The sequence below is a fragment of the Camellia sinensis genome, chromosome 8 (genome assembly GCF_055761805.1).
Source record: "Camellia sinensis isolate YWXY chromosome 8, ASM5576180v1, whole genome shotgun sequence".
NCBI classification, from domain to species: Eukaryota; Viridiplantae; Streptophyta; class Magnoliopsida; order Ericales; family Theaceae; genus Camellia; species Camellia sinensis.
The window spans coordinates 133,790,600-133,818,300 of NC_138968.1; the positions used below are offsets into that span (position 1 = coordinate 133,790,600).

The 27,701-nt window shown below is 35.8% G+C and overlaps 1 protein-coding gene and 1 pseudogene across 1 annotated transcript; both read left to right on the plus strand.

Moving 5' to 3' along the window:
- Window positions 1–13,749: 13,749 nt before the first annotated feature.
- On the plus strand, window positions 13,750–16,572 carry LOC145798065 (auxin-responsive protein IAA13-like). Its single transcript, XM_082885529.1, has 6 exons — window positions 13,750–13,776; window positions 14,265–14,316; window positions 14,394–14,558; window positions 14,918–15,035; window positions 15,859–15,920; window positions 16,013–16,572. Exons 1-6 carry the CDS (start codon window positions 13,750–13,752, stop codon window positions 16,060–16,062), a joined length of 474 nt encoding a protein of 157 aa, XP_082741655.1. The 3' UTR covers window positions 16,063–16,572.
- A 7,452-nt stretch (window positions 16,573–24,024) lies between these two features.
- On the plus strand, window positions 24,025–24,990 carry LOC114292152 (G-type lectin S-receptor-like serine/threonine-protein kinase SD2-5 pseudogene; annotated as a pseudogene).
- Window positions 24,991–27,701: the final 2,711 nt, after the last annotated feature.

Genomic DNA, 27,701 nt, shown 5'->3' on the forward strand with positions numbered 1-27,701 from the left:
CACTCAATTCACAAGTGTAGGCTGCGCAACTACAGAAAATAAGGCCGCAGACTCAACAGATTCACCCAGAAGCAAATCAAACTCGCCAAGTGCGCCCAACATCTCCCATTCTCGGATGGCTATACAAGTTACATCACTAATGGATTTCCTACTAAGGGCATCAGCCACAACATTGGCCTTTCCCGAGTGATAGTGCAACCCAAAGTCATAATCCTCAATGAACTCCATCCACCTTCTCTACCTCAGATTTAAGTCTTTCTGTGTAAATAGATACTTTAGACTCTTATGATCCGAGAACACTTCAAATCTCTCACCATACAGGTAATGCCTCTAAATCTTCAAAGCAAAAATTACAACTGTTAACTCTAGGTCATGCGTAGGATAATTATTCTCGTGTATTTTCAACTGACGTGAGCCATAGGCTACTACTTTCCTCTCTTGCATCAACACACAACCCAAACCTTCTCGTGAGGCATCAAAATACACTGCATAACCCAAACCCCTCTCTGGAATAATCAAAACTGGAGCGGTGGTAAGTCTAACTTTAAGCTCTTGGAACGACTTTTTGCAAGTCTCACTCCATACAAATCTGACCCCTTTTCGCGTCAACCTAGTCAACGGCGAAGCTAGCCTGGAGAAATCTTTCACAAACCTACGGTAATAACCGGCCAATCCTAGAAAACTGCGGATCTCAAAAACACTCTTAGGCTGTGCCCAATTCTGCACTGCATCTACCTTGGATGTATCAACAGACACCCCTTCCCCGGAGACTACATGGCCTAAGAATTTCACCTCTCTTAGCCAGAACTCACACTTCCCAAACTTAGCATACAGCTTATTGGCTCTAAGCAACTCAAGCACCACTATCAAGTGTTCCTCGTGCTCTTCCTCAGAAGATGAATAAATCAGAATGTCATCTACGAAAACGACCACAAAGCGATCTAAGAACTCCTAGAATATCCGGTTCATTAGGTCCATAAACACTGCCGGTGCATTGGTGAGCCCAAAAGGCATCACCAAAAACTCATAATGGCCATACCGCGTACAGAATGCCGTCTTCGGGATATCCTCCTCCCTGACCCTCAACTGATGGTAACCCGATCTCAAGTCTGTCTTAGAGAAACAACGGGACTCTTTTAACTGGTCAAACAAATCATCTATATGAGGCATTGGGTACTTGTTCTTAACCGTAGCTGATTCAACTTCCGATAATCAAGGTAAAGTCTCAAAGCCCCATCTTTCTTTTTAGCAAAGAGGGCCAGTGCTCCTGGATAAAGCCCTTATCTAGCAACTCCTGGAGTAGAATCTTCAACTCACTCAATTCAGCTGGGGCAAAACGATACGATGCCATGGAAATCGGTGCTGTGCCAGGCACTAAGTCAATAGAGAACTCGATCTCTCGACGAGGTGGCAAACTAACAAGATCCTCGGGAAAGACGTCCGAGTACTCACAAACCATTCTTGGCAACTCAACCTAGGTCTCATCGCACTCACTACTCATACAGCTAGCAAAGAGACAACTAAGCTCACCCCACCCTCGCGGGTCATACAATGGTGGCAAAACACTACCCACCCGATCTCCCAAGAAGTGAACACAATCCCCGCTCAAGGTACATACAGTAACCATCTGGCAGTAGCAATCAATAATAGCCCGGTATGACGATAACCAGGCCATACCCAAAATCACATCCAAACCCAACATAGCCATTACTACAAAAGAAAATGGGAGCTGGCAGTCGGTGACCTCTATATCACAACCTCTACACCCATGCTTTAAAACCAACTCACCCCCAACAGGTGATACAACACAAATAGGAGAAGCTAACTGTGCCAACTCCAACCCCAAAATAGATGCAAATGCAGCAGATATAAAGGAATGGGATGCATCCGTATCAATCATCACATTAGCAACCGAGTTGCAAAACAAAAGGGTACCTCTCACAACAAATGGAGCTGGTACAAGATCCTGCGCGGTAACAGCATACACGCGGCCTGTAGGCCCCTGATCTACCTGCTCACCTCTCGGAGCAAAAGACTGCTGCACAGACTGAGACGATGAGGCTCCCTGATTGGCCCTCGAGGCCTGAACTGACTGAGCTGGCTGAAAACTCTGCCTCGACCCAGACGCACCAGATGTGCCACCCAACTGCGGGCAAAACCTCTTCAGGTGCCCCGCCTAACCACACTGGTAACAAGAGAGCGGCTGGCCTCTACCCTGACTCTGGCTCTGAGGACGAGCCGAAGATGAAGCTGCTCTCTGCCCTCCTCCCTTCTGTGGGCAAGCTGGAGACTTGTGGCCCAGTTGACCACACTTGTAAAAAGTAAAGTCTCCCTGACTGCCTCTCCTAGAGCCTGCACTCGGCACTGAAAAGGTAGATCTCGCAAATGCACCCTGGGACTATTGAGGGTTAGAACCCTTCTGTCTCCTAAAATCCCTCTGGCCATCCTGACTCCTCTTGGAGCCCCTCATCCTCCCCTCCTCCTCATGCATAATAATCTCTATATGGGCCACAGTATCCACAAGGCGCCCATACTCCCGAGTCATGGACCCCGTAACTCTAGTCTTGAGCCCGTGCCTCAACTTATTCTCGAATTCAAGACAACGGCGTTCCTCAGACGCCACCAACTCTGGGACAAACCTCAACAAGCTGGTAAATGTGGCCTCAAACTCGACCATTAGTGTATTCAGCTGCTTGAGCTGACAGAACTAGTCCCTCAACTTCTCCCTAACAGCTGGAGGCAAAAATATTCTCCTGGAAAGCATCTACAAAGGCCTCCCAAGTCCCACCAACACGGCCCCGAACAAACTTCCACCATTGACCCGCGTCTCCCTTCAGCTGGAAGGACGCCAAGGTCACCCTCAAGGCTCCGTCTTCGATGCCTAGCATCTCAAACGTCTTCATCATCTGCTCAAGCCACTCATCAACGTTAAGTGGCTCATCCGGATCCCCCAGAAACTCATCCGAATTAGACCAGAAAAACTCCCTCTTCAGAAAGGAAGGCCCTGCTTCAGCTACATGGGCCTGGGCTTGATTCTCGGCCCTGAGAATGCCCATAGATTCCCTCAACGCTCCTGTCATCTCGCGGTCTAAGGCGCCCATGGCCTGCTGACCTACTGGCTCGGCCACATTGGCTTGACCAATCCCCTCCTGCTGCGCTGGAATCTCATCCGGTATAGGCATCTCCTGCCTCCTAGGCCTACCTCGCCTACCACCACGTCCTCGTCCTGACATCCTAATAAAGGTAACGAAGACATTAGCACATTCACAAATGTGCCGAAGCTATAACACTCACGTCCTAATATATGGACAACTGTAATTCACTCCACGTAAGCACGTAAGCACATAATCACATAAGCACTTACGAATTTCATTTCTGGATAATGACAGTCCCGAGGCGTTGTTAGAGTTCTAGTTAGAAACGGCGGTAATCAAGTGCCTTTCCAACAGGACTCCCAGAAACCTAAGGATCCAATCAACATCCTAGAAACTAAATCTCATACCCAAATAGTCATGTAAACATGCTATCAAATAAACACATAACATCCCATCTAGGTCTCTAACAATTGAGACAAACCCACTGTGGCACTAACCACTTCCCACGTACCCAAGTATTCAAACCCGGTACGTTCTGATACCAAGTTGTTACGCCCTCAAAATAATACATATAACCCAACAATCATGACATTCTTAGACATAAGAAAATAAAGCATAATTTCATTTATCAGAGTATTTAGTACAAAAAGTATTACATGTTGACAACAAAAGTAAATGCCCCATGGGCTTACAACTTTCCAAGCTAATACTTGGTTACAACAAAAGAAGAGCCCTAACTCTTTATACAAAAATAAGCCCTTGGCTTTGATTTACATGTAACACCAAAATGACAAAAAAAAAAAAAATCAAAAGAGTCTTCAACTCCCAAAACCATCCAAGCTACGTCCTTGGAGGTGGCATAGCTCTTGAACTGAAAATGATGTCCCTTATAGGGTGAGCCAACGCCCAGCAGAGATATGCTAAACATAATATGACCAATAACTAAAACACAGGCATTTGATAGACGTGTAACTCGTGTAAACAAACATATATCTCTTTCCATTTTATTATCCAAACCAATTCATAGATGTGGTTCCTTATTCAGCCAAATAGTTGATGATGAGCCTACAACTCATATTCACAATGCTTCAATGATTCAATTTCAAATGAGACTATATCTCACATAACTAACACATCGACACTTCCATTTCAAATGAGATTACAACTCAAATTCTCATCCTTTTAATACTTCAATCATCTACGTTATACAAACGTAATTCAAATTTCGGGACTTTCACCTTGGACACTTTGGCCAACTTAGTTATCACTGGAGTCCATCCCCTATCTCCTCCCAAACCGTGGAGTACATCCCCTATCTCCTCCTAAACCGTGGACTACATCCCCTATTTTCTCCCAAACAACATACATATACAATGTATTTAAACACTTATCATATACAATGATCAAGCAAAGCACATATTCAATGTGTTATCCCATCCGTCATATTCAATGACATACTCATATGATTAGTTTTAATTCACATAATCATCATGCAGTGTCTACTACAATCAATGTTATCCTCCACTGATAGCCCAAAACATTTATTTCTAAGCAGATAATAAAGTATCGAACAGATAACTTATCTACATTTTCAAAATGTGAGTGATTAATCAATCCAATTCTACCATTAAATCTCATAATTGCGCAATTTCATTATTCCCAACTCAATTTCATATTTTCACAACTTTCACAAATTAATTATACCAATTAATTCATAACAATAAATTAGGACTTTTCTCCCCCTTTCTTCAATATTGACCCAAAGGTCCAAATATCATCAACAACATCAATAACCTTATTTCAAGACCCAAAATACACATGTATAGGTCAAAAGGACAAAACCCCTCTTTATACATTTTGAAACCCTAACATCCAAAATTTCCCAAATTAAACATTTAATCAAAATGACTACTAGTTTATGTCAAAGATCATAAATATGAGTAGTTATCCCTACCTCAAATTTCGGAGCTCAAAGGAGATGATGAACCAACTCGAAAGTGCTCTAAATCCCAAGATTTTCATATCAAAAAGGAGATCTTGCAAAGCTCTATCACTTTAATGAAGGCACAAGGATTGGGTCTCACTAAACCAAGAGCAAAATGTAGCGAGAGAGAGAGAGAGAGAAGCTCTCAAAATAAGGTTTTGAAAAGGTAGAGAGAGAATGGCCCAGAAAAGTGATTCAAAATGCCAAAATTCGGACTGATATAATACACAGTCCGCTCGAGCGGGGAACGCCCCGCTCGAGCATCAAACACAGACTCACACTCGAGCGTGAAAAGCACCGCTCGAGCGTCGAATGCACACTTTCAGAAGTTCTGCAAACGATGGTCCCCGCTAGAGCGTGAAAGTGGACGCTCGAGCGTCCGATGACCTGCAGAACAAAATACTGAGAGATGAATAATCCCGCTCGAGCGTCAAAATGCCCGCTCGAGCGGAGGAACAAAAGCAAAGGGCCCGCTCGAGCGCCAAAAGCCCTGCTCGAGCGTGAAGGCCAAAATCTGGGCATCAACTCTTGGTTTCCAAACACAACCAACCTGTTTGAAACCTGCCCAACACAACCCAAGACTCAAATATAAAGAATGAAGAATGGGAACGAGAATCAGACAACAACACACCCACGGAATCGAGTCCGGAATACAATAAACAAAGAAGGGAAAACCGGGATCACTATAAACTAAATTCCATAAATATGCATTAAGGTGTCTGTCGCTTCCCAAACCCGCCCCTAAAAGTTTGGGCATGACCCGTTTGAAAACGAACACTTAACCTGTAGTAAATAACATATGGGGCCTCATCGGAAGCATAAAGTAGGAAAATAACTATACATATAAATTCCATTGAGCTACATCTACATGCCAGGACCTCTTATACGTCACATTCATCATGGAAAATAGATAAAGCTCCAAACCATATGTTGTAGCATCGGTGATAAACAACCATATGTACAGACCCAGCCCCATCATTGGGCTTATATAAAAATCATTGAAGTTCTACCTCTTTAACTTTAAATGGGTAATCAAAATTAAGCCAACATTTCAATAGGCTTTACAAAAATAAATGGCTTCGTGCAGTGCCTGAACCCACGAAGGTTGACAAAAGAAAACATGTGTCATGACTAGGACTGACCACTTGGTTGGTTACCTATAGAAACAGACATTAGACAGAGTGAGCCAAGCTCAGTGAATAGTAATACATAAATAAAACGATGCTTAAATTGAAACATAACACATAGCAATGCATATAAAGATGTAGAGTTCACATAGTTAGTCTGATTCTGTGCTACGTACATAACGGCCTTAAGTTCAATCTTGCAACATAAACATGGTGGCTATAAGCCCTTGAAACATGGTGGCACGAGGCCCTTGAAACATGGTGGCTATAAGCCCTTGAAACTTGTGGCACTAAGGCCCTTGAAACATGTGGCACTAAGGCCCTTGAAACATGTGGCATAAAGCCCTTGTAACATATGGCACTAAGGCCCTTGAAACATATGGCATAAAGCCCTTGTAACATATGGCACTAAGGCCCTTGAAACATATGGCATAAAGCCCTTGTAAAGTTGGCATGAAGCCCTTGAAAGATTGGCATTAAGCCCTTGTAACAAAGAACTTGTAACATACATAAACTTGTAACAACATAAACTTGTAACATACATCAAGTTGTAACAACATAAACTTGTAACATACATCAACTTGTAACAACATAAACTTGTAACATACATAAACTTGTGACAGACTTAAACTTGTAACATATACTTGAAACATACCTGAACATACTTGAACTTGTAACATACTGCAAACATGCCTGAAACATACTTGAACATCATTCATTAATTCAAACGGAACATATCATAACTAGAGCATTTCTTGTTGTATCGTGTCATTATCGTACGCTTAACAATGAGAGACTAATTCACATTCTCATGAGGGTCACATAATGATGCTAAACTTTGCACTTATATCGTAGATTCTGGATCACTTCCAATTCATAAGCAACATAACAAATTAACTTCAATTCATCTGGATACATGTAGCTACTCTTATATTTACTCAGAATCCATTCTTCAAGAATGAACATAAATTCTTTTGGGTAAATGACTTACTTTACGTGCTCTCTTATCAATAGCATACACCTTTGTTTAATCATTCTTATATGTTAACATAGTTGCCTTGCCTTGTAATTAACATAGTCCTAATGGTAACTGTTACATCATTCCCATGAGTTGACATAATTAACGTAAAGTTAACAGGACATTCCTGATAATTAGTAACGAAAAGTAAGTACATTTTCATTAGATTATAGATGACTTTATTGGTTTCACAATTTCACAATTCGGCCCTTGGCCTAAGGGGCTCACACATTCACAAGTTCCTTTGATGTTTTCATAATTCCATAATGTTTCTCACATAACATACATAACTTCATAAACTCTTTTGAAGTTTCCATAATATCACAGTGTTTCTCACATAGTATTCATAACATTTATGTCAACATAATTCTTACGACGAAGATTTAACATCAATAACGATAAATGGTTAAAGGTACATCAAAGTACTACTACTCACAGTGATCGGTTCCCGGTGGTAATGGTACAATGTACTCGTCTCGACCTACAATTACAGTGCACAACACATAATATGAGGTTATACTCGATCCTTTACTTATTCTCTTTGATCGTTCAATCAATTAGTCATGGTGGTACCAAGCTCATTATTCTTTAATATGTTGTAATCCATGTCTTAGAAAACAGGAGAAATCGATAGGAAATGGTTTAGGTGAAGAAATGGTGCATAACTAATTGACATAACGTGAATAGTCGTCACTAATTTGGGTATAACTTTTTCTGTATTTAGAATTTGGGAGTGAACTAGCGCCATTGGAAACTAGACTTCCGGGGCTTGATTTTAGGCTCAAGAATCACTCAAAACGGAATCCGGATGCAAAAGATATACCTATTCAAAGTTGGCTGGATAGAGCTGTCTCCGCACGTGCGGGTGAACAGTGCCACACGTGCGGCCCTGGACAGCAGCAGTCCGAAAATGGCTGAAATTGTGGGACTTCTCATTTTCAAAAATCAAACCTTAATTACATGTAAATCAAAGCCCAAAACCCTTTAATACATGACCAATTTCACATTATTATTCTTCATCAAACACCATAATCTCACAATAAACAAATTTAATGATTTTACTTCTTCAATCAAGGAATTCTTAGAAAATCAAGGTACATGGGTTCAAAGCTCACATCTTCTATATCAATCCATGATTTCAAGTAGTAGATGGATTCTATACAAGGTTAGTAATTAGAGCCACATACTTTACCCAAACCTTTGTTCATCCCTTAGTCTCTTCAATTTTCCTAAGCTTTTGGTTGATCTTTCCTCTCTCTTCTATCTTCTTCAACCATCTTCAAGCTTCCATGGATGTTGAATTCCTTAGGGAGAAGCTTTGCCTCTTCTCTCTCTCCCTCTCTCTCTCTCACGGTTCTCCTTCCCCTTTCTCTAGATATTTTTATTTTTTGTTTGGTTCAAAATAGATAAGTTCAACAACTCATAAGGCATATATGCATATATAAAAGCTTCCCACAAATAGGAAGGGCCAAACATGCCCTTACGAATCGCACAAAATTACATTTCAATTAAACTTTCCAGATAACTCTAAAAATTATGCTGATCATAAATATGTCCCCTGTTCCGGTATCTGAAGTCTTTAAGGCCTTTAATTTGCAGTATAAAGTTAATCACCCAAACGTCCATTAACGAATCAGACAAATTAGATTTCAAATTAATTTTCCCAAATAATTCCAAAAATTCCCATTAACATATCCAAGTACTCAATTTTGATTTTTGAACCCATAAAGGTCGGTAATTCCCATTTTAAGTCCGTAACTCAACTGATAATGCTTCAATTCTAATAGATATAATTAAATTAAACCACATCATTTCATAGGGAAATAAAGATGATTTCTTATACACATTTTGGGGTCATTACAGTGTCGATGACGGGAATGGCCATTTTCTCTTGCCCGGCTCCGCCCTCTTTTTTCCCTGTCCCAACTTGCATAATTTCCTTTGCTCCGATGAGAATGTGGGGTGTGGATAGATTTTGCTTCTCCCGCCTCCACACTGTTTATATTTACTATAAACATTTATATATAATACATATATCATTTATTTATTTTTCAGTATGTATTAGCAAAAATTTGATTTGCGTCAAATCGATAGGGTTGATTTGACAAAGCAACCAAAATTTCACAAACAATAAATAGATCAAGCAATTGTGGTTAGTGTCCTACTCTATGACAGATTTAAAGATTTCTTTGGATGTTGTAATGTGAAGAAACAAAGCACAAACATGCTGAAATTGGTAATAAAATTAAAACTTATCACTCAATTACATTAATTAAACAACATGTACAATCTTTGTTACACAATCGACATGAATCAAAACGGTTACAAGAACCAAAACTTACTGCTAAGAACTATTTTTAGTTACATGTACTGAACTACTCCTAAAGAAGTTTACTATTCTTAGATTTCATGTGTTGTGAATTGGGTTGAAAGTGCCTTTCTGCTTAGTTTTTGTTGCCTATTTATAGACAAAGTCCCACGGCTTAATTACCAACTTTTTCAAAGGCAGTTTCTTCAATTCATGAGCCATAATTCAACAATGTGTGCCCACGTTGCTCATGCATGACCCACGAAATGGTGGGTTTGAATGATACTTACCTGCATAACATTAGTAATAATAATAATAATAATAATAATAATAATATGGTAATAATTTTTAAAATGATAATTTATGGTCTGAATTGACATATCAAAATCGATAGGTCATAATAAATGAGATTAGATTTGGCCATGATCAACAAACCACAATAAATAAAATTTTATTTGACCATAATTAACAGGCCATAACTAATTAGATTAAATTTGGCCTATTGACAGGCCAAAATTGACAGAGAACAAAACATAGTGTCAACGATATGATAAAATTAAAACTCAAAATGTTACATTTGTATTCATTTTTAGTCATTTACTTATACTTATCATCTTAAATCTTTTAACCTTCGTTAATTATAAATCACTTCATAATATATTATATTATCTATAATTTTTATTAGTATTTACATTTTTTAAATTTTAAATTTAATCTACCCCGTTTGACACCAACCTGATTTGTTTGACCCCCGATATGATGATACGGGGTGAAGGTAGGGGATTACAAACCTACTCCAAACTTGACCTATGGCCATCACTACCTCCAGTCTATAATCTGGACTAGAGAGCACTGTTCGGCCCCGTGGGATTTACCACGGTCCACAAGGTCCATTCCAATGATCTAAACTGTTTATTTTCTTGGGCATTTGTTGTATACCATTCACACAAAAATTTGATTGAACAGATAATCGTAACTTATTCAATTTAAAAAATGAATGACAATTATATTTTAAAAAATAGATCATTCAGTTTTTTGGTGACAAACTCAATAAACTGAATAAGTTATGATTATCATATCAACCTAATTTTTGTGTAGATGATATACACAAAGTGTCCGACAAAAAAAACGGTTTAAATTATCGAAATGGGACCTGTAGTATGGACTCCACAGGCAAGAATAATGTCCTTCTGTCTAGATTGTGAACCAAAGGGAATCCACCTCTTTTTTTATTTTTTTTTATACTTGTAATTTAAAATGAAAAATTATATACAAATTCACTTTCTAGATCTATTTTATAGACCCAGTGACCCTTATCTTCTTCCACCCAAACCCTAATTCTAAAACACCATAACCATCCTCCATCGCCAGCGTCACCTCTCTTCTCCACCATCCTCTCCCATCGCCTATTTTCCCCTCCACCTATGACCACTTTCCGCCATGAATTATATACTCCCACAAGCCTCCCACCGTGAACCACCCACTTTTGAGGTTGATTGTGGAGGTATATGATGGAAATGGATGAACTGGGAGTGGTGGCGGTGGTGGCAATGGATAGTGGTTGCAATGGCGGGAAAGGGTGGATGGAAATAAAATTACGGTTTTGAAATTGAAAATACGGGTATCATTGAAATAAAAAGATGTGTACTATTTTTTTTTTTTTGTTATGTGTACTGAGTAAGTGTTCATTAAGTATAGGCATTGAGGGGAATTTGTCACGCTCCAAGTGCCGTGATAACGCCGCACACTCATCTAAGTAAGCATGCAAGGCTAAGAGTCTAATTAAATAAACCAATAATATAAAATACTCAGATTAAATCTTTAATTATCATAATGCCAAAATCTATAAAAATAAATAATTCTTGTCGCATGAAATTGTTCACCAAGTCCACTAATATAATCCACTAACAAAATAGGAACTTAAAATCATAGTCATACTCTCGGCAATCCCACAAGTACAGAACCATCACAGCTCTACTCCTCAGAATTTTAAAAAAAATCAAATAAGGGTAAGCTAGACAGCCTAGCAAATAAGCAACCATCAATGCTAGCTGGATCAAGTATATAAAAAATACAAAAAAAAAATAGTCGATCACCAATAAATATATTTTTGCTACAATTCAATAAATGAACAATTATTTTGTAAGATGGTCTCATAGCTGAAAATAAACAATGCAACAAAACATTTTAATTGAAAAAATAATGACGTAATTCAAAGAAATTTCGTTGTTCAAATTGATGGTTCAATATTCATATGGTTCAATGATTCGATTCAAAAAACTCAAGTCTTGGTGACTAAGGTCACTTAGCCCGTGATAAGGCCTAAAACTACACTTAGGCCGGTGGTGAAGCCCCAAAAGAAACTAGTTTTTGTGTCAATAAATAACCCTCATTAGCTAGGGTCCAAATCATAGTCAAACTAGAATGATGTTCAAAATTCAAACAATACACAACTTTTAAATAAAATATTCGACATTTTCAGAATAAACATTTGGTACAATTTCAGAATAGTTTCACAAAATATTCTTCATAATAATATCCGATATTGTTTTATATTTGACCCATATTTTATTGTAAGAGAACAAGAAGGTTATAAATAAATATTTATAATTTCAAACAATTCAGTAGGAATAAAATGAACCAACAGTGATATGGGGTTACTTACCTCAAACAGCTAAAATATTATTCCCCCACACTAACTCCACACACCCAGCTCCACCACTTCAATCACACACCTAATAAATAGAACTTCAAATAAATTAATAGTTTTATGTCTTTCACACAACAAGAAGAACCCACTACATATATGTAGTGCTTAAAATCCAAGAGACACCAAATCAATCCACCCAATTTAAAAGCCAAACACACCTTACCCAATGTACAAAACTCAAATGACAAACCACACGCACACAGACTGCTCCACTGTTTCTACTCTTTACCCAGCCTACACTCCATATGTTGCACCACTCACCAAGCTCACAAAACCAAGTAGGCACATACAGGTTTACATAAAGCTTCGACTGTTTTTTTTATTTATCAATAGAAAATTAATAACTAGTGATACAAGAAGGATCTTACCTCAGTCAATGGATGTATCAAAGTATCCCCAACGAGCTGCCCTCAATTCCTATCACTGCCTCCACTGAACCCTCTGTAAAGTAATCATACAACATAACATGAAAACCCCCTCTTTTTATTATTATTTTTTTTAAAGGGTTGATAACCTAATTCTTAAAATTACTAAATTACTCATAATAACCTGGATTTTACAAAATTAGTGTGTGGAAATAGAATTACCTAGAATTGACTAAAAAGTCCTATTAGAAGATGAGTGCACCAATAAGTCTTCTTGATTTTTTGGTGCATTAAAAATTCCTGTTCACTTTTAATTATTACCACAAAATCTTATTTTTTTATTTTTTCTAGTGGCATTTTCATAAGAAGCGTCACTAATTAGTTTTTAGCAATAATTTAAAAAAATCTTCACAAAAAAAGTTATTAATTTTCATTTTTAGCGATAGATTTAGAAAATTGTCACATAAAAAAGTCACTAGTGTCATTTTTAAGTGATAGATTTAGAAAATCATCATTAATTGTTAGTTTTAACAACATATTTATTTAAATCCAACTATTAGGACTTTTTAATCTATACAAACACTTGTGAGACTCAATGATATATATGCCTTTATAATAGGACTAGTGAGTAATTAACCTAAAATCATCTAATTGAGGCCTTTTATTATTTTTTATTATAATTGAGGCCTTTACAATATCCAAGAATTGGTTAAAGTATAGGAACAAATTATTTAATTTAAAATTATAAAAGTTAAAATAAAATTTAAACCAAACTACATAAATGAAAAAATGTAATTAATTCTAATTTTCATTTTGGCAATGGCGTCAACAACGAGTGAATTAGCGCATCATAAATCTTTTTGAAGGTGCAAATAGTAGTTTACAAAAAAGGGAGCTGTTAAGATGTGCACCTCAATAAGATGTGCACATCATATACACATTTATTTTAAGCCATTAGATTTTTACAAATGAATCTCAGCCACTGAATAATTTGATTAGGAATATTGGCAACCCCTTCAACCGGTTACCTTTTTTTTTCAAATTTTTTCAGTTTTTTTCCCAAACCCCTCTGTTTTTGAGACAGGACGCAGACCCTCCTCTTCTCCCTCGAAGACCATCCCTCGAAGGCCATCCCTGCGAAGATGACCCACCCTCGACTTCGCCTGAAGGTATGTCTCTCTCTCTCTCTCTCTCTCTCTCTCTGCAACTTTTTTCTGTCCCCCTTTCTCCATGTCCATTCTATGAAACCCTAGACCGCAATCCCTTTCTTTGAAACTGTGAGTTCACGTTTGTGAACTCACTGGGTTTGTTTATAAAAATAGGAAAATATTAGGTTTAGGTTTTTTATGTTTGTTTGCTTTGATAGTTGTTTTGATTCCCTTCTTCGAAATCCCCTTTTGTTAACCCCCATTTCCTGTATCGATTCTTGCTTCCCATTCTTCAAAGTGCCCCTTTCACGTTTGTATATATAGTAGAAGGATTGCGAAACTCATATCGTGAGAAGGATTAGCTATGGTTTTTGTTGCAAAGAGAGAACCTGAAGAACATAGACAACATGACCACAATATCAAGAGAGATTGAACACAAAATACTTAAAACCTTTGAGCCAAGAAAGGTGAAGTGTTGTAAGAGTTATTCAATTTTGGGTATTTATAAGATTTATGAGAATGTTGTATTGGTTCAAGGAATCTTCATAGTCAGATTACTTGGTATGACAACTATGACTTTGTAAGAGAAAATGCGGCACAATTGACAACTATTGACATTTTTGTTTTTGTTTTTATAGATGGTGTTTTGGATAACTATCAACTTTTGAGCATTGTGAAAGTGAATGTGGATGGATTGCCAATTGGAAGAAAAGTGGATTTGAATGCTCATGCTTGCTATGAGACTTTAGCTCAAGCCCTAGAGGAGATGTTCTTCGGAACAACCACAACCATTGGTTCTGTTGGTAAGTTTTCTTCAACAATAAAGGCTTGCTGTTAGCATCCTTGTGGCACGTGTTCAAGTCACAGAAAACAGCCTCTCTAGAAAATGGGGATAAGGCTGTGTACATCTTGTTATTCCTAGACCCTGCTTTAGTTCGCTTGGTTTCAACTGGGATGATAGATGTTAACCAAAATGTGATTTAATTATGTGCAAGCCGGCTTGACCATTAATTTCATGCCCCGATTGATCAATTTCTTTGATTAGCCATGAGTAATGGTTGCTATGGGCATGTTGCATTGTGTATGTGTTTATTAAAGGACTGATCATTTATATTTTATTGTTGTTATATGATACTTAATGTGTTTGTATAATTGTGATCAGGTGGAGAGAAGGAACAAGCAAAAAAACCCTCTAAACTTCTGGATGGATCGTCTGAGTTTGTGCTTACTTATGAAGATAAAGAGGGAGATTGGATGCTTGTGGGAGATGTTCCTTGGGGGTATGCATCTTAAGCTCAAAACTAGATAGTTATATAATCACAGGAAAGAGATAATGAAAAACTTCGTATTTTATATAAGAAAATTAACAGAAGTATTCTTGAGAAACTGTTGCCTGATAAGCAGGAGAGATAAAGAGGCAAGGTGTACCATGTGGTTGCACACCTTAAGTGTTTGACAGCGCATCTTAAGCTCAAAACTAGATAGTTATATAATCATAGGAAGGAGATAATGAAAAACTTCGTATTTTACATAAGAAAATTAACAGAAGTATCCTTGAGAAACTGTTGCCTGATAAGCAGGAGAGATAAAGAGGCAAAGTGTACCATGTGGCTGCACACCTTAAGTGTTTGACAACTGTCGAGAAGTGTCCTGTGAGTATCAGTGTCTGACATGGACACAGCACCTTCGTAGAGGTGCTTGTGCTTCTTGGGTGAGAATATTTATGGAGCAATCATGCGAGTTCTTGACCCTGCAGCTGAAATAGACCTCCACTTGCTGCTGCTATGGCAGCAATTAACATACCACATAGTTACCGGACCTCCTAAGACTGTTTGGATCTTAGATTTGGGGAGGAATTTGTGGAGAGAAACATTTCCCTTCTTTTTCCTCTACAAATTCCTCTCTGTGACCAAGATCTAAACACATCACAAGTGTTTCAAACAACTTCCCATTACAAGATAACCCACAAAACAGTGGAGAAAAGAAACATCAAAAGATACAGATAATAATTTTTGAATCTCCACTTCCTAGTGCTGATGATTTATCTAGTTGATTCTGTTTTATGCTTACACAATGCTAAGCCTTCTGTTTGTAATTGTCTAGGATGTTTCTGAGCACGGTCAAGAGGCTTAGAATCATGAGGACCTCAGACGCTAATGGACTTGGTATGTTTATGCATATTTCAAAGTATATTCTTTGAGATTCCCTTTCTTTTGAGTTCATTCCCTTCTAAATTAAGTTGATCGTTTATTCACAGCTCCACGATTCCAAGAGAGGAATGAGGGACAGAGAAGCAAGCCTAACTAGCATTACTGCAACCCCCTTTCGATCTATTAAGCTCCTGTAAGGTGAAGAAACAGCACAGTTTGAAAAAGAAAATCAAAGGAAAGTAGACAAGTTGAACAGTCTGAGCATTTTGCCAAGATTGCGTTTTTGTTGTTTTGTTTTTTCTTTTTTTCTCTTTTTTCTTTTTTCTGTTAACCTCTCTTGTAGGCCTTATTCAATCTAGATTTTTTAACTGTCTTTCTAGTACCGTATACAACCTCATACTTCACCGATGCCACTTTCTCATCTCATACTGTAAATATGGCATTGCTTCATGTTTAGTGTCTTGAGTTTGTTGCCATCGAGTGGATTTTCTTTTTTTTATTTTTCTTTTCTTTATTTATTATTTAAAGTTTGGTATGGAATGGCTTGTGTTGTTTTGCAATTTAATTATATTCATTGTGTTTGTTGGTCACATGCTTTCCTTTGGTCAAGTGTATATCTTTTAAGGTTTCTATGCTATGGTGTTCTTTCGTTTTGTGGTTGCCGCAATTTTTGAGTGATGCTACATATCCACTATATAGAAGGTAGTGTGGTCAACATTAATAGCACATCATTAATAAATACACATGAAATTCAGTTCTTTTGTCAAGTGATAAAAAAAAATTGGTATGCTATGTAATTGTGCTACTTTTTCTTAATTTTATGAATATTTCATAGTTCGATTATTCAGCAGCATTACATTATTAAAGAATGGGTTTAATAGCTCTGTTATTCACATCAAATTAGTTAAATTGTTTTTTAGTTAAACTAGTGATATTATTCATCAAAAATGGATGTCCATCAGTCTTGCTAGAATATCTTGCTAATTTATGATTGCTACAGTACTTTACTACAACAAGTGAGGTACTGTTCATCGCTACAACACGGAGATTAGTGTTACCGGATGTCCAGCCAGTCAAAATTTTTTTTTTTTTTGGTATTTTTTAAGAATTGTTTGGTTGCTTACTCATCAATTTAATAATAATAAAAAAAGAATAACAAACGCAATAAGAAAATAATATTTTAATAAAATTAAGTTAGAATAGAGAGTAAAGAGGTAACTAGTTAAAATAGTAAAATATTTTTTGTAATTATAATTTGACTAAAATTGGAAGAGGCTGGGGTGTGGATGTTCTTACAATCCTACTCAACATGTATATAGTTGGAAGTGCCCAAGAACCATACAGTTTGTTCTCTGCGCTTCTTTTTTTTTTTTTTTTTTTTGGCAAGGGGTTTGACTGGATGGTTGGTAAAGGAATGAAGGCCTATTGGCAATATGCAGTAGGGCTCCTTTTGGGCAAGAAATGACTCTGTTATTGCCATGGATCCTTTATACCTTAGCCCTTCTCAAATCTTCTCTATCACATAGATCAAGACTTGATCATGTGATAGAGAGTGAATTTCAATCAAGACTTGATCGTGTGATAGATATTGAATTTGAGACGGGGATGGAAGACGGGGACTGATATTGCTTTTCAACCAAAAAATTGGTAAGAAAAGCTTTGGTGCCTTTTGTTCTCAAAATGTTCCTTCATATTTCTGCACATTACTGCATTTAGAGGGCTGCTTTAACAGGGGAAGTATTGATGTGGGCATTTGGGAAGTTGTTATTCTAGTAGATTATTCTAGTAGATTATCAGTTTGGGGGCGAAAATTCAAAACAGCCCCCGAACCACCGTGTGACTCTCATGGGCAGCTTCTCCACGACAAATAGGACTTGTGACAACTAACGAAATGTAATTCGGATCCGTTGGTTGGGAGTTAGAGCCGAATATGCCCAAAACTGATAATTGATTCATCATGGAAGGTTGCTTTTGTGATTGAACATACATTTCTACATATTTCCTTTTGTGATTGAACTTTATTTTGGTTATTATTTTTCTCACATGTTCTAATATCTTCAATGAAATGGCACTGACAAACATTAATAAGTAGGGATAGTTTTATATCCAATCTAATGATTCAAGTGTTTTTTGTAAACAATTAATGAGGAAGTTGGTAAAAAGAATAGTTTCTATTCACATCGGGCTTTGATATTGGTTTAGCCATAGAATTTGGATACATGTTGCATACAAATAAAAGATTGTTACATTAGCTTTATGTTAGTAATGACAGATTTAGTAATGATTGTTCTGCATTTAACAATGTTCCTTATAACAAAAGACTTTAGAAAGACTGATAATTGATTCATCATGGAAGGTTGCTTCTTTGATATGTTATTTGTAACTTGTTCCCAAATTCATTCATGAAGTTGGGCATTTTTGGGTCCAATTCTAACGTTTTTTTGTTTTTTTTTGTTTTTTATAGATGACTTTGTTGCGTGGACTTTCAGAGTAATATTTTGGTGTATGGAGAAGAAATTTCACTTTTGTATAGAACTAATGTAATACTTTTGTTATCCCCGGCGTTTGTGCAGTTCACTATTACTGATACAAAAAACTTTTGGCAGCCAATAGATAATTACAGGCATGGTACATGGATCACTTTTTGTCGTCGTACATATATATGATTTTTTGTCGTGGTACATAGATGTACTTTTGTCTTGGTACATACATCACCTTTTGTCGTGGTACAGATTACGTGGTAATTTGTACCATGCCAAATAGTCATTTCACATGGTAGTAAATGTATTTTTTGTATATGGAAGGCTTTACTTTTTGTATGATTCTATATTTTGTATGAAATTATTATTTTTATTTGGACAATAGTTGGTTTGTGTGTACTTTGACAGTTATAGTTATTTATTTTTTGTATACAAAAATTGACTTTTGGCGACTAAAAATTTAGTCGCCAAAAGTGAAAAGTCTTGTAGTGTGTGTCAAAGTCATTTATATCCGACGTCATCATTTGGACATAATGACAACATGACACTAGTAGTGGCAACAATGCTATTATAATGGGCTAAGTCGATGATGATGGTTGTGTTTCAGTGGATCAAAGGGCATGATTAATTGAAGTTGGTAACAATAACATTGCTGTTTAATTCACTACTAATGACAACGAAAGAAAGAGTGAGAGTGAGAGAGAGAGAATTAAAAACGAGAAACGTAGTTGGAGTGTCATGCATTTTTGTTAGTGATAATGTTTGAGGTAATGAAAACACAAGAACAAAATTACATATAAATGGCAACCGATAAACCGATCAATTACTATTCGAATATTGACTAAATTGATATTAATGATTAGGCTTTACTAATTCATTGGGAACTATGAATAAGTTGGGAATTAATTGGTTTAGTGTGGCTTTGAAAACTAATTGATTACTGAATCAATTAGGTTTATTATATCAAGGATCCCTACAATCAATTGTCATATTTCAATCTCCCTTATATTCTAATGGATTGTACAATCAATTGTGAAAGTTCAAAACTCTAGCCACTAATCGATTATATAATCAATTGTGGTCTTTCAATCCAATCGATTTTGCAATCAATTATGATTTTCCATTCACTCCAATATGCTATACCAATTGATTACACAATCAATTGTGTTTGAAAATTTAAAAGTTATGATGTTTTGTTAATGTTGTTATGATTTTTGGGACAAAATTATAATCAACATGCCATGTTATGATTCATTGATAAAAGTTATGATAGTTTGTTAATGTCGTTATGATTGTGGGAAAAAAAGTTATACTCAATGTGTTATGGTTATGAATCGTCACTAAAAGTTATGATTTGTACCACCAAAAGTTATGATTTGCCATGGTGAATCATAATAAAAAATGTTACGATTCAAATGTTATGATAATTAATTACAAATAACTATATTTGTTATGAGTTGTTATCATATTGTTATGATTTATAGTGTCTTTGTTATGACACTTTGGTGAATATTATGACATTGTTATGATTCATTGTAATATTGTTATGATATTACAATGAATGTTATGATTCTTTCTGTAACCTGTTACATGACCGGTTTAGCAGGTCATTGTTTATGATGTGGCACGATATGGGCCATAGAATAAGTGCATATCATATGCCCTTTTATAAGGTGCACATTGTAGACTTTTCCTACAAAAAATTGTAAAAATAAATTTTAATGTTCTGTCTGTGAAGTGGAGTGGACCATGGAAATTGTAGAGTTGGAAAAAGTCTTGCCATGACTTTATAACGTTTTGAGCAACATGGTACATGCCATTTTCTCTTTTGATTATAAGGTAGTCGTCACTGGATTAGGTTAAAGTGGGGACGTAGAAAAAATTGGTAGAATAGAACTAATTGTTAAAGGGATTGAAATTTTGATTTTTGATCTATTTTTTAAAACTTGTAATTTGTTTCGGTTTAAAAAAAAAAAAAATTATTTTAAGAAATATTTAACTACCCAAAATATTAGGGTAAATTACACTTTGCACTCCTGCATTTTACATCAAATCCCACTTTGACACCTACACATCAAATTGTGACACTTAACCCCCTGCACTTTTGATCAAGTGTCACTTTGGCCCTTCTGTTAGCCTCATTGTTAACAGTTGCTAGTCACATGAAAAACATGTGAGGATAAATTAAACTTTGCACCGCTGCACTTTACACAAAATCTCACTTTAGTCCCTACATATTAAAATTGTGATACTTAGCTCCCTAAAGGATAACATCTGTTAGCCTCACTATTAACAGAAGGGCCAATGTGACACTTGACCAAAAGTACAAGGGGGTTAAGTGTCACAATTTGATGTGCAGAGACTAAAATGAGATTTTGTATAAAGTACAGGAGTGCAAAGTGTAATCTACCCAAAACATTATGTTTAAATACTTTTATAGTTTACATTATTTATATATTAGAAGATAAGTGATTGATACTATATGTTTTATAATAAAAATTAGGCATTTATAGAACAATTTTTATTTTTTTATTCATTTATTTTCAATGTGAAATTTTACAAGTTTTTATATAACTTTTTAAAATTTCATGTTAATCATTTCTCTACACCAAATTGACGAAATCAAACTATAGCGTGTTGTCTGTTTTGGTTCCTCCACCAACAAAACTGAAAGATTTGATTTAGTGTTAAATTTTAAAAAAAAAATTATTTTATCCCCCAAACTATGACTATTCAAAAGTCAATTCAATCCACATTCTTTTAACAAGATCAATTTTATATTTAAACTATTCATTTTGTTATCAAATTTATCTCTGCCTTTAATTGCCTTTTATAATCAAATAGAAGTTGTTGACCGAGTATCAACATTTCATTTTACCCCTCAAACGATTTTCAAAATATCAATTAGACTCTTAAATATATAAAAAAATTAATATTATTAAAAAAATAAATTGATTCTTTAATGATAATTTGAAAGGCAAAATAAAATTTTAATTTTTTTTAATGATCATAAAGTAAATTGCTTGTAGTTCAAAGTTTAGATTTCAGATAGATTTAATTCAAATATTAAAGTAATCTTGAAAAGCCAAGATGTAATATATTTTGTGAACAATAATGCTTGAGGCCTCGAATTCGAAGACTCGAATTTGCCTCAAATTCCATTTTGTTTTTTTGGCTGTGCTATTTTTTTTTTTTTTTTTTGGCAAAGGTGGTTATGTGTAAGGGTATGCTAAAAAACTAGACATCTCGCACCAACTTAGTCCAACCCAACTCGCTCACCTTATCAAACCACATAGGTTGATTTTATTTTTTTTTTTCCTTCTATTTGTTGGGCTGTGTTGGGTTTTTTTTTTTTTAAAGGTGGTTATATGTAGGGGTGTGCCAAAAAATTAGACATTTCGCACAAACTCATCGTACAAAATTATATGAATTAACAAAATTTAACTAGCAGCTACGCATAACCACCCTTAAATAAAATAAAATAAATAACTAACACAGCCCCCCCCCAAAAAAAAAAAACAAAACAAAAAAGAATTCGAGGCAAATTGAAGGCCTCTAGCACTGCCGTTTTGTGAATGAGTAGTGCTATTTTACTCCAAAAGTTAAATTCACTCTTTAAACTCAATAATATAATAGTCTATTAGAATATGTATCTAAGGCAACTCTCTTTCTCTCTCATATTTTTTCTAATCATCTATTTCACACATCACTAAGTCTAAAAAATAAACTTTGATATCATTTTGATAAATTTCTTTCTCAAGATTCATGTAATTTTTCAATATATTTAGAACTTCTAAGTTAGATCAAAATGGTGTTAAAGACAATTCACTTATACTGATATTATACCAGAAGCCCATTTTTAGAAGTGAAAATATTTTATATTACGAGTGCATCACATGATAACTGAAATGACGTACTTTCACTCATTAATTGATATTTAGTAAATGGTGAAATAGTTATATGATGTGCCCGAACAATTGGTTTCTTAAATCTCATTTTAATCACATGCCAATTAAAAAGTGTAATGGCGACACCACGTCATCTCATCCATGCGATGTACCCATTACATAAACTATTTTCTCATTTTGATAGCTCCGGTCAATTTATGAATAATTAATTTAGTCGATGCCTTAGGGTCTTTAATGAAAGATTCTTGTTGTTAAGTTTATGAGTCTTACAATAATCATCCTTTTTTATTTTTTATCACATTTTAAATATTGGCACAATTACAATTATAAATTCAATGGATTCCACATAAGCTTCATTTATATTCATTGGTCATAATTGTACCGCATGGTATTTGAAATAATATTACTCATTTTGTAATAATACTACGTATTTTTGTGACAATGTTATTCTTTTAATCGTATTGAAATAATTTTAAATCACAAATTTTCATGGTAGTACTATGCATATTTTTTTTAAAAATAATTTTTGAATCACAAATTATCAAAATCCTATCATAAGAATACCTTACATTTGTCACAAAAATATGTAACATAATAAATATGATACACACTAAAGGATATATAATGGAGAGGGTCCATTATATCCCATCCAACAGTAAATGTAATTATTTTTTTTTAATTTAAAATAATTATAAATTTAAATTCACTTTTATAAATATTAGATATATAATAAAAATTTTCTATTACAACGTGTAACGGAGAGTCAGATCTTTTTTCTCATTTTATTGTTAGTCAACAAAATGTGTGCGCGTTTTTTTGACGTAACAAAAGGAGTAGGGAACATAAACAACGTCTCTAAGGACTCTTGGAATAATTCTTGTAAACTGTTGTATACTTGGAATAATTCTCCAACGCAAAAAACACTCTATCCAGAAAAATCTGTGATGGAGAATCTGGGTCCATAGCATTTTTGTTTGTGATTTACGAGTGATTTGAAATGCAGCACTTTCCTCCTGGTTCTACATTTGGCAGACACGAAATATGGAGTTTGCAACACCTTCTCCTCCATTGCTTTCGCAAAAGAAAACCAAAAACTAGTGAACAAGATGAAGAAACAGAGCTCTAATAATGGATAGACATAGAACACCACCAATGGGTCTGTGTTGTTGTTATTGTTGTTGTACTATTTATTATTATGTTGCTGCTGCTGCTGCTATTATCACCTTTTTCATATCCTCTGCACCTTTCAACAATGCCCAACCTCAATCTCTTGTTGCTGTTGTATTTCCAACAAATGGTGATCCATCGCCAAATCCAGTTCCTGTTGTATTTCCAACAAATGGTGATCCATCTCCAAATCCAATTCCTGTTGTAACAACAAATGGTGATCCATCTCCAAATCCAGTTCCTGTTGTATATCCATTAAATGGTGGTCCATCTCCGCCTCCATCCCCACCTCATCCTCCACCTCCATCTTCTGCTGTTGTTGTTGCTCCATTTCCATCTCCATCTCCATCTCCTGCTGTTTTTTCACCAGCAAATTCTACTCAAAAGAAATCAAGGCAACTAATAATAATCATACTTGGGTCCAGTCTCGGAGCTTTATCTTTTGTGGTTGCCTTTTGCTTTTACCTTTATAGTAAAAAAGGAGAATCCAAGGCACTTGATGAGTTCTATGTCGATCAAATACTTGGGATGCCTACCAGATTCTCTTACAAAGACTTGAGAGCCATGACATGCAATTTCAACAATCAGCTCGGGAAAGGAGGATTTGGGTCAGTGTTTCAAAGGAAATTAAGCGATGGCGCCAAAATAGCAGTCAAGCGTCTCAATGGTTTTGATCATATTAAGAAGGCATTCTTAGCTGAAGTTGAGACAATAGGCAGCATTCACCATGTCAATTTGGTAAGATTAATGGGATTTTGTGCTGAAAAATCATATCGTATTCTAGTTTACGAGTATATGTCCAACGGATCCTTGGATACATGGATCTTCCACAGGCACCAAGACTGCACTCTTGGGTGGCAATCCAGAAAGAAGATCATCACAAATATAGCGAAGGGACTAACCTATCTCCATGAGGAATGCAGGCAGAAAATATTTCACCTAGATATCAAACCCCAAAACATCCTCTTAGATGGACAGTTCAATGCGAAAATTTCTGATTTTGGATTGTCAAAACTAATTGATAAGGACCAAAGCCAAGTTGTAACAATGATGAAGGGAATACCAGACTATTTGGCTCCTGAATGGGTGAACTCAATTATCACTGAGAAAGTAGATGTCTATGGCTTTGCTGTTGTGGTCTTGGAAATGTTGTGTGGGTGCAAAAATTTAGATAGGTCTTAGCCTGAGGAAGATATGCATTTACTAAGTCTATTTAAGAGGAAAGTAGAAGCGGAACAACTTCTGGATATCGTTGATAAATACAATGATGACATGCAGATACGTAGAGAAGAAGTTGTGGAGATGATGAGGGTTGCTGTGTGGTGTCTACAAAGTGATTTTTCTAGGAGGCCTTCAATGTCAGTGGTGGTTAAGGTCTTGGAGGGTTCTGTAGAAGTTGAAAATAATTTGGATTATAACTTCATAACTCCTGTGGTACAAAGAGCAATCAGAGTTGCTGGAAACCAAGAGGATGCCATTGGTGTTGTTGCTAGCCCATTATTTCCATCAGTTTTATCAGGACTAAGATAAAGCAAGTAGTTTTCAACAAACAAATTACAGTTGATTGTTTTTTTTTTTTTTTTTTTTTTTTGGGACTAACAAGTTTTTTAGGATTTCAATTTATTCTAGAATTAAACATCACTATTCAAGGGAAGAAAATTGTCAAAATTGTACAGTTCTCTGTTCACACCATTCTTACCTGGACGTGGTTGAAATTTGTACAAGACTTATCTAAGAGTCGTATTTCTGCTTAATTTTGTGAAAGGTCTTGTCAAATTCCCTGTTCACACACCCAGGTCCTCTAAAGCCCAAATATGTGGTGAACTATAATTCAAGAGTTTCATTTGTGCAAATCACACCCCATGATACCAGAATTAATGGTGTTTTAGGTAGTGTGTTTTTCACTAATAAAATTGACTCTCTCAATAATATTCTTCCTTTTTGTCTTTCTTCAAGTTCTTCCATCATCATTGGCTAAGAACATATAGAACTACATGAATGTAGCACTACAGGAAATGAGGCAACTAACGGCGTTTTATTAAATGTCCCGTTTGCTAATTTTTAACGGCGTTTTGTAACCGTCGCATATTTTTTTAAACCAAAACGGCACCGTTTCTAATTGAAGGCGTTTAAAAGTGCCTCCAAATGCTGTAGTTACACACACCCCTTTATGAAACCTTTATTTTTTAATCTGAGTGCAAATTTCGCACACATCTCTCTCTCTCTCTCTCTCTCTCTCTCTCTCTCTCTCTCAACGACAAAGAAGACGGAGGAGAGCAATCGGCTGTTCTTGATGCTTGAATATATAACACTGAATCTTAGCTTGAATACGCACACATTTCTCTCTCTCAATCCTTATACGCACACATTTCTTCATCGAAGCTCCATCTGCACCTGCGATTTCGAAGATTCAAAGCGATTTCGAAACGATTTCGAAGATTCAGATCAATTTCGAGATTCAGAGCGATTTCAAAGCTCCATCGCCACCGTCATCTGCACCGGCGAAAAGATTTATGGAATGATTTGAGATAACCTTAAGAAAGAGATTTCTCCATTGCTTGGGTTGTGCATCCAGGTAATTGAATCTGTTCGATTCTTAAATTACCAGGCACAATTTATTGTAAAAGGAGGAATGAAATTCTTTATTCTATGGGTTATTTTATTAATTTACTTGGTAAATTATTTCTGTATAAAATTTCTTTCGGAATATCAAAAAATAGGCACCAAGAACTATTAAGGAGAGAATGCTGTTGTAACGCCCTCATAATAATAAATAAAACCCATCTCATTAGATATGCATTGATACAAAGAAACCAACCACATTTCCATTAAATCAGAACAGTTCTTACAAAAGTATTACATGTTAACAACAAAAGCAAATGCCCTACGGGCTTACAACTTTCCAAGTTAATACTTGGTTACAATAAAGAAGAGTGCTAACTCAATACATATTAAGCCCTTGGCTTGAATTTACATGTAATACATCAAAAAAGCAAATAATAAGCAGTCAGTCTGCCTCTAGCCTTCCAAGCTATGTCCTTGGAGGTGGCATGCTACCTGTACCTGAAAATGATGTCCCATAAAGGGTGAGCCACAGCCCAGTAGAGATACACTAAACCAGCCATGAACAATGACTAAAAGATTAGCAGTTGATAGATGGTCAACAAAGATACATCTACATATATCACATTTCGATTTCATGACATTAAGTCCATGTTACATTTCATTTCTCATTTCTTTTTCAACTTTGAGTTTGAAAACAAGGCTCAAAACTTAGCCAAACAACTTGATGAGAATAAGACTCATCTTAAAACATTTTCGAAATTCATGGTGGATACACATTTTGATACTGTATCAATAACACATAAGTCACTTCCATACTATACGAGCGATACACATTTTGGTGTTGTATCAACATAACATAGAAACACTTCTGTACTTCACAATTGATAACGATATACATTTTGGCGCTATATCAAATCAAAACAAACACTTCAAATTCGCAGCCTGATACACATTGTAGTGTTGTATCACTGTCACAAGAAAACACTTCTAATTCGCATCCTGATACACATTGTAGTGCTGTATTACTGTCACAACATTCGGTTTAGAGGTTCAGCCCCTTTCTTCCAATAAATCGTGGAGTACAGCCCCTTTCTCCTCCCACACAATACAATGTATATAAACAATTATCATATACAAATTAAATCAATCAATACACATTTGAGTGCTGTATTGTACCAACTACCATATTCAATGGCTTACTCAATTGATTAGTTTTAGTTTGCCTAATCATCATGCATTGTCTACAACAATCAAGACTATCCTCCACCGATAGCCCAAAGCTGTTATTTCTATACTGAAAATAAATGCACCAAATGGATATATAATCAACATTTCAACGTTCTCAATTTAATTCTTCTTTTCTTCAAATTAATTGTACTAATTAATTTATCAATGTAATTAGAGCATTTCTCATAATTAACATCACAACCCTAAGGTTCCATTTTCACCAATAAACCAATATTAATCCCATTTCTCTATGCCAAACATGCATGTAAGTTTATATAAACAAAACCCCAACTTTTGTAGAATTTACACAAAGGCCCAAACTTTCTCAAAATTACCCAACAACCCCCAACTCATCAAAATACTAAAATTCAAAGACAAAACTCATGAGAAGGAGTAGGATATCCCTACCTCGAAGTTAGAGCTCAAACGAAGAAGGAGAAGAAAGTGAA

What these genes read in the sequence shown, in the direction of transcription:
- LOC145798065 (XM_082885529.1), top strand. Translation starts at nt 13,750, where the DNA reads ATGACCCACCCTCGACTTCGCCTGAAG. An exon ending in CACAACCATTGGTTCTGTTG is followed by an intron (nt 14,559 to 14,917) that starts GTAAGTTTTCTT and finishes AATTGTGATCAG; the next exon opens with GTGGAGAGAAGGAACAAGCA. An exon ending in CTCAGACGCTAATGGACTTG is followed by an intron (nt 15,921 to 16,012) that starts GTATGTTTATGC and finishes GTTTATTCACAG; the next exon opens with CTCCACGATTCCAAGAGAGG.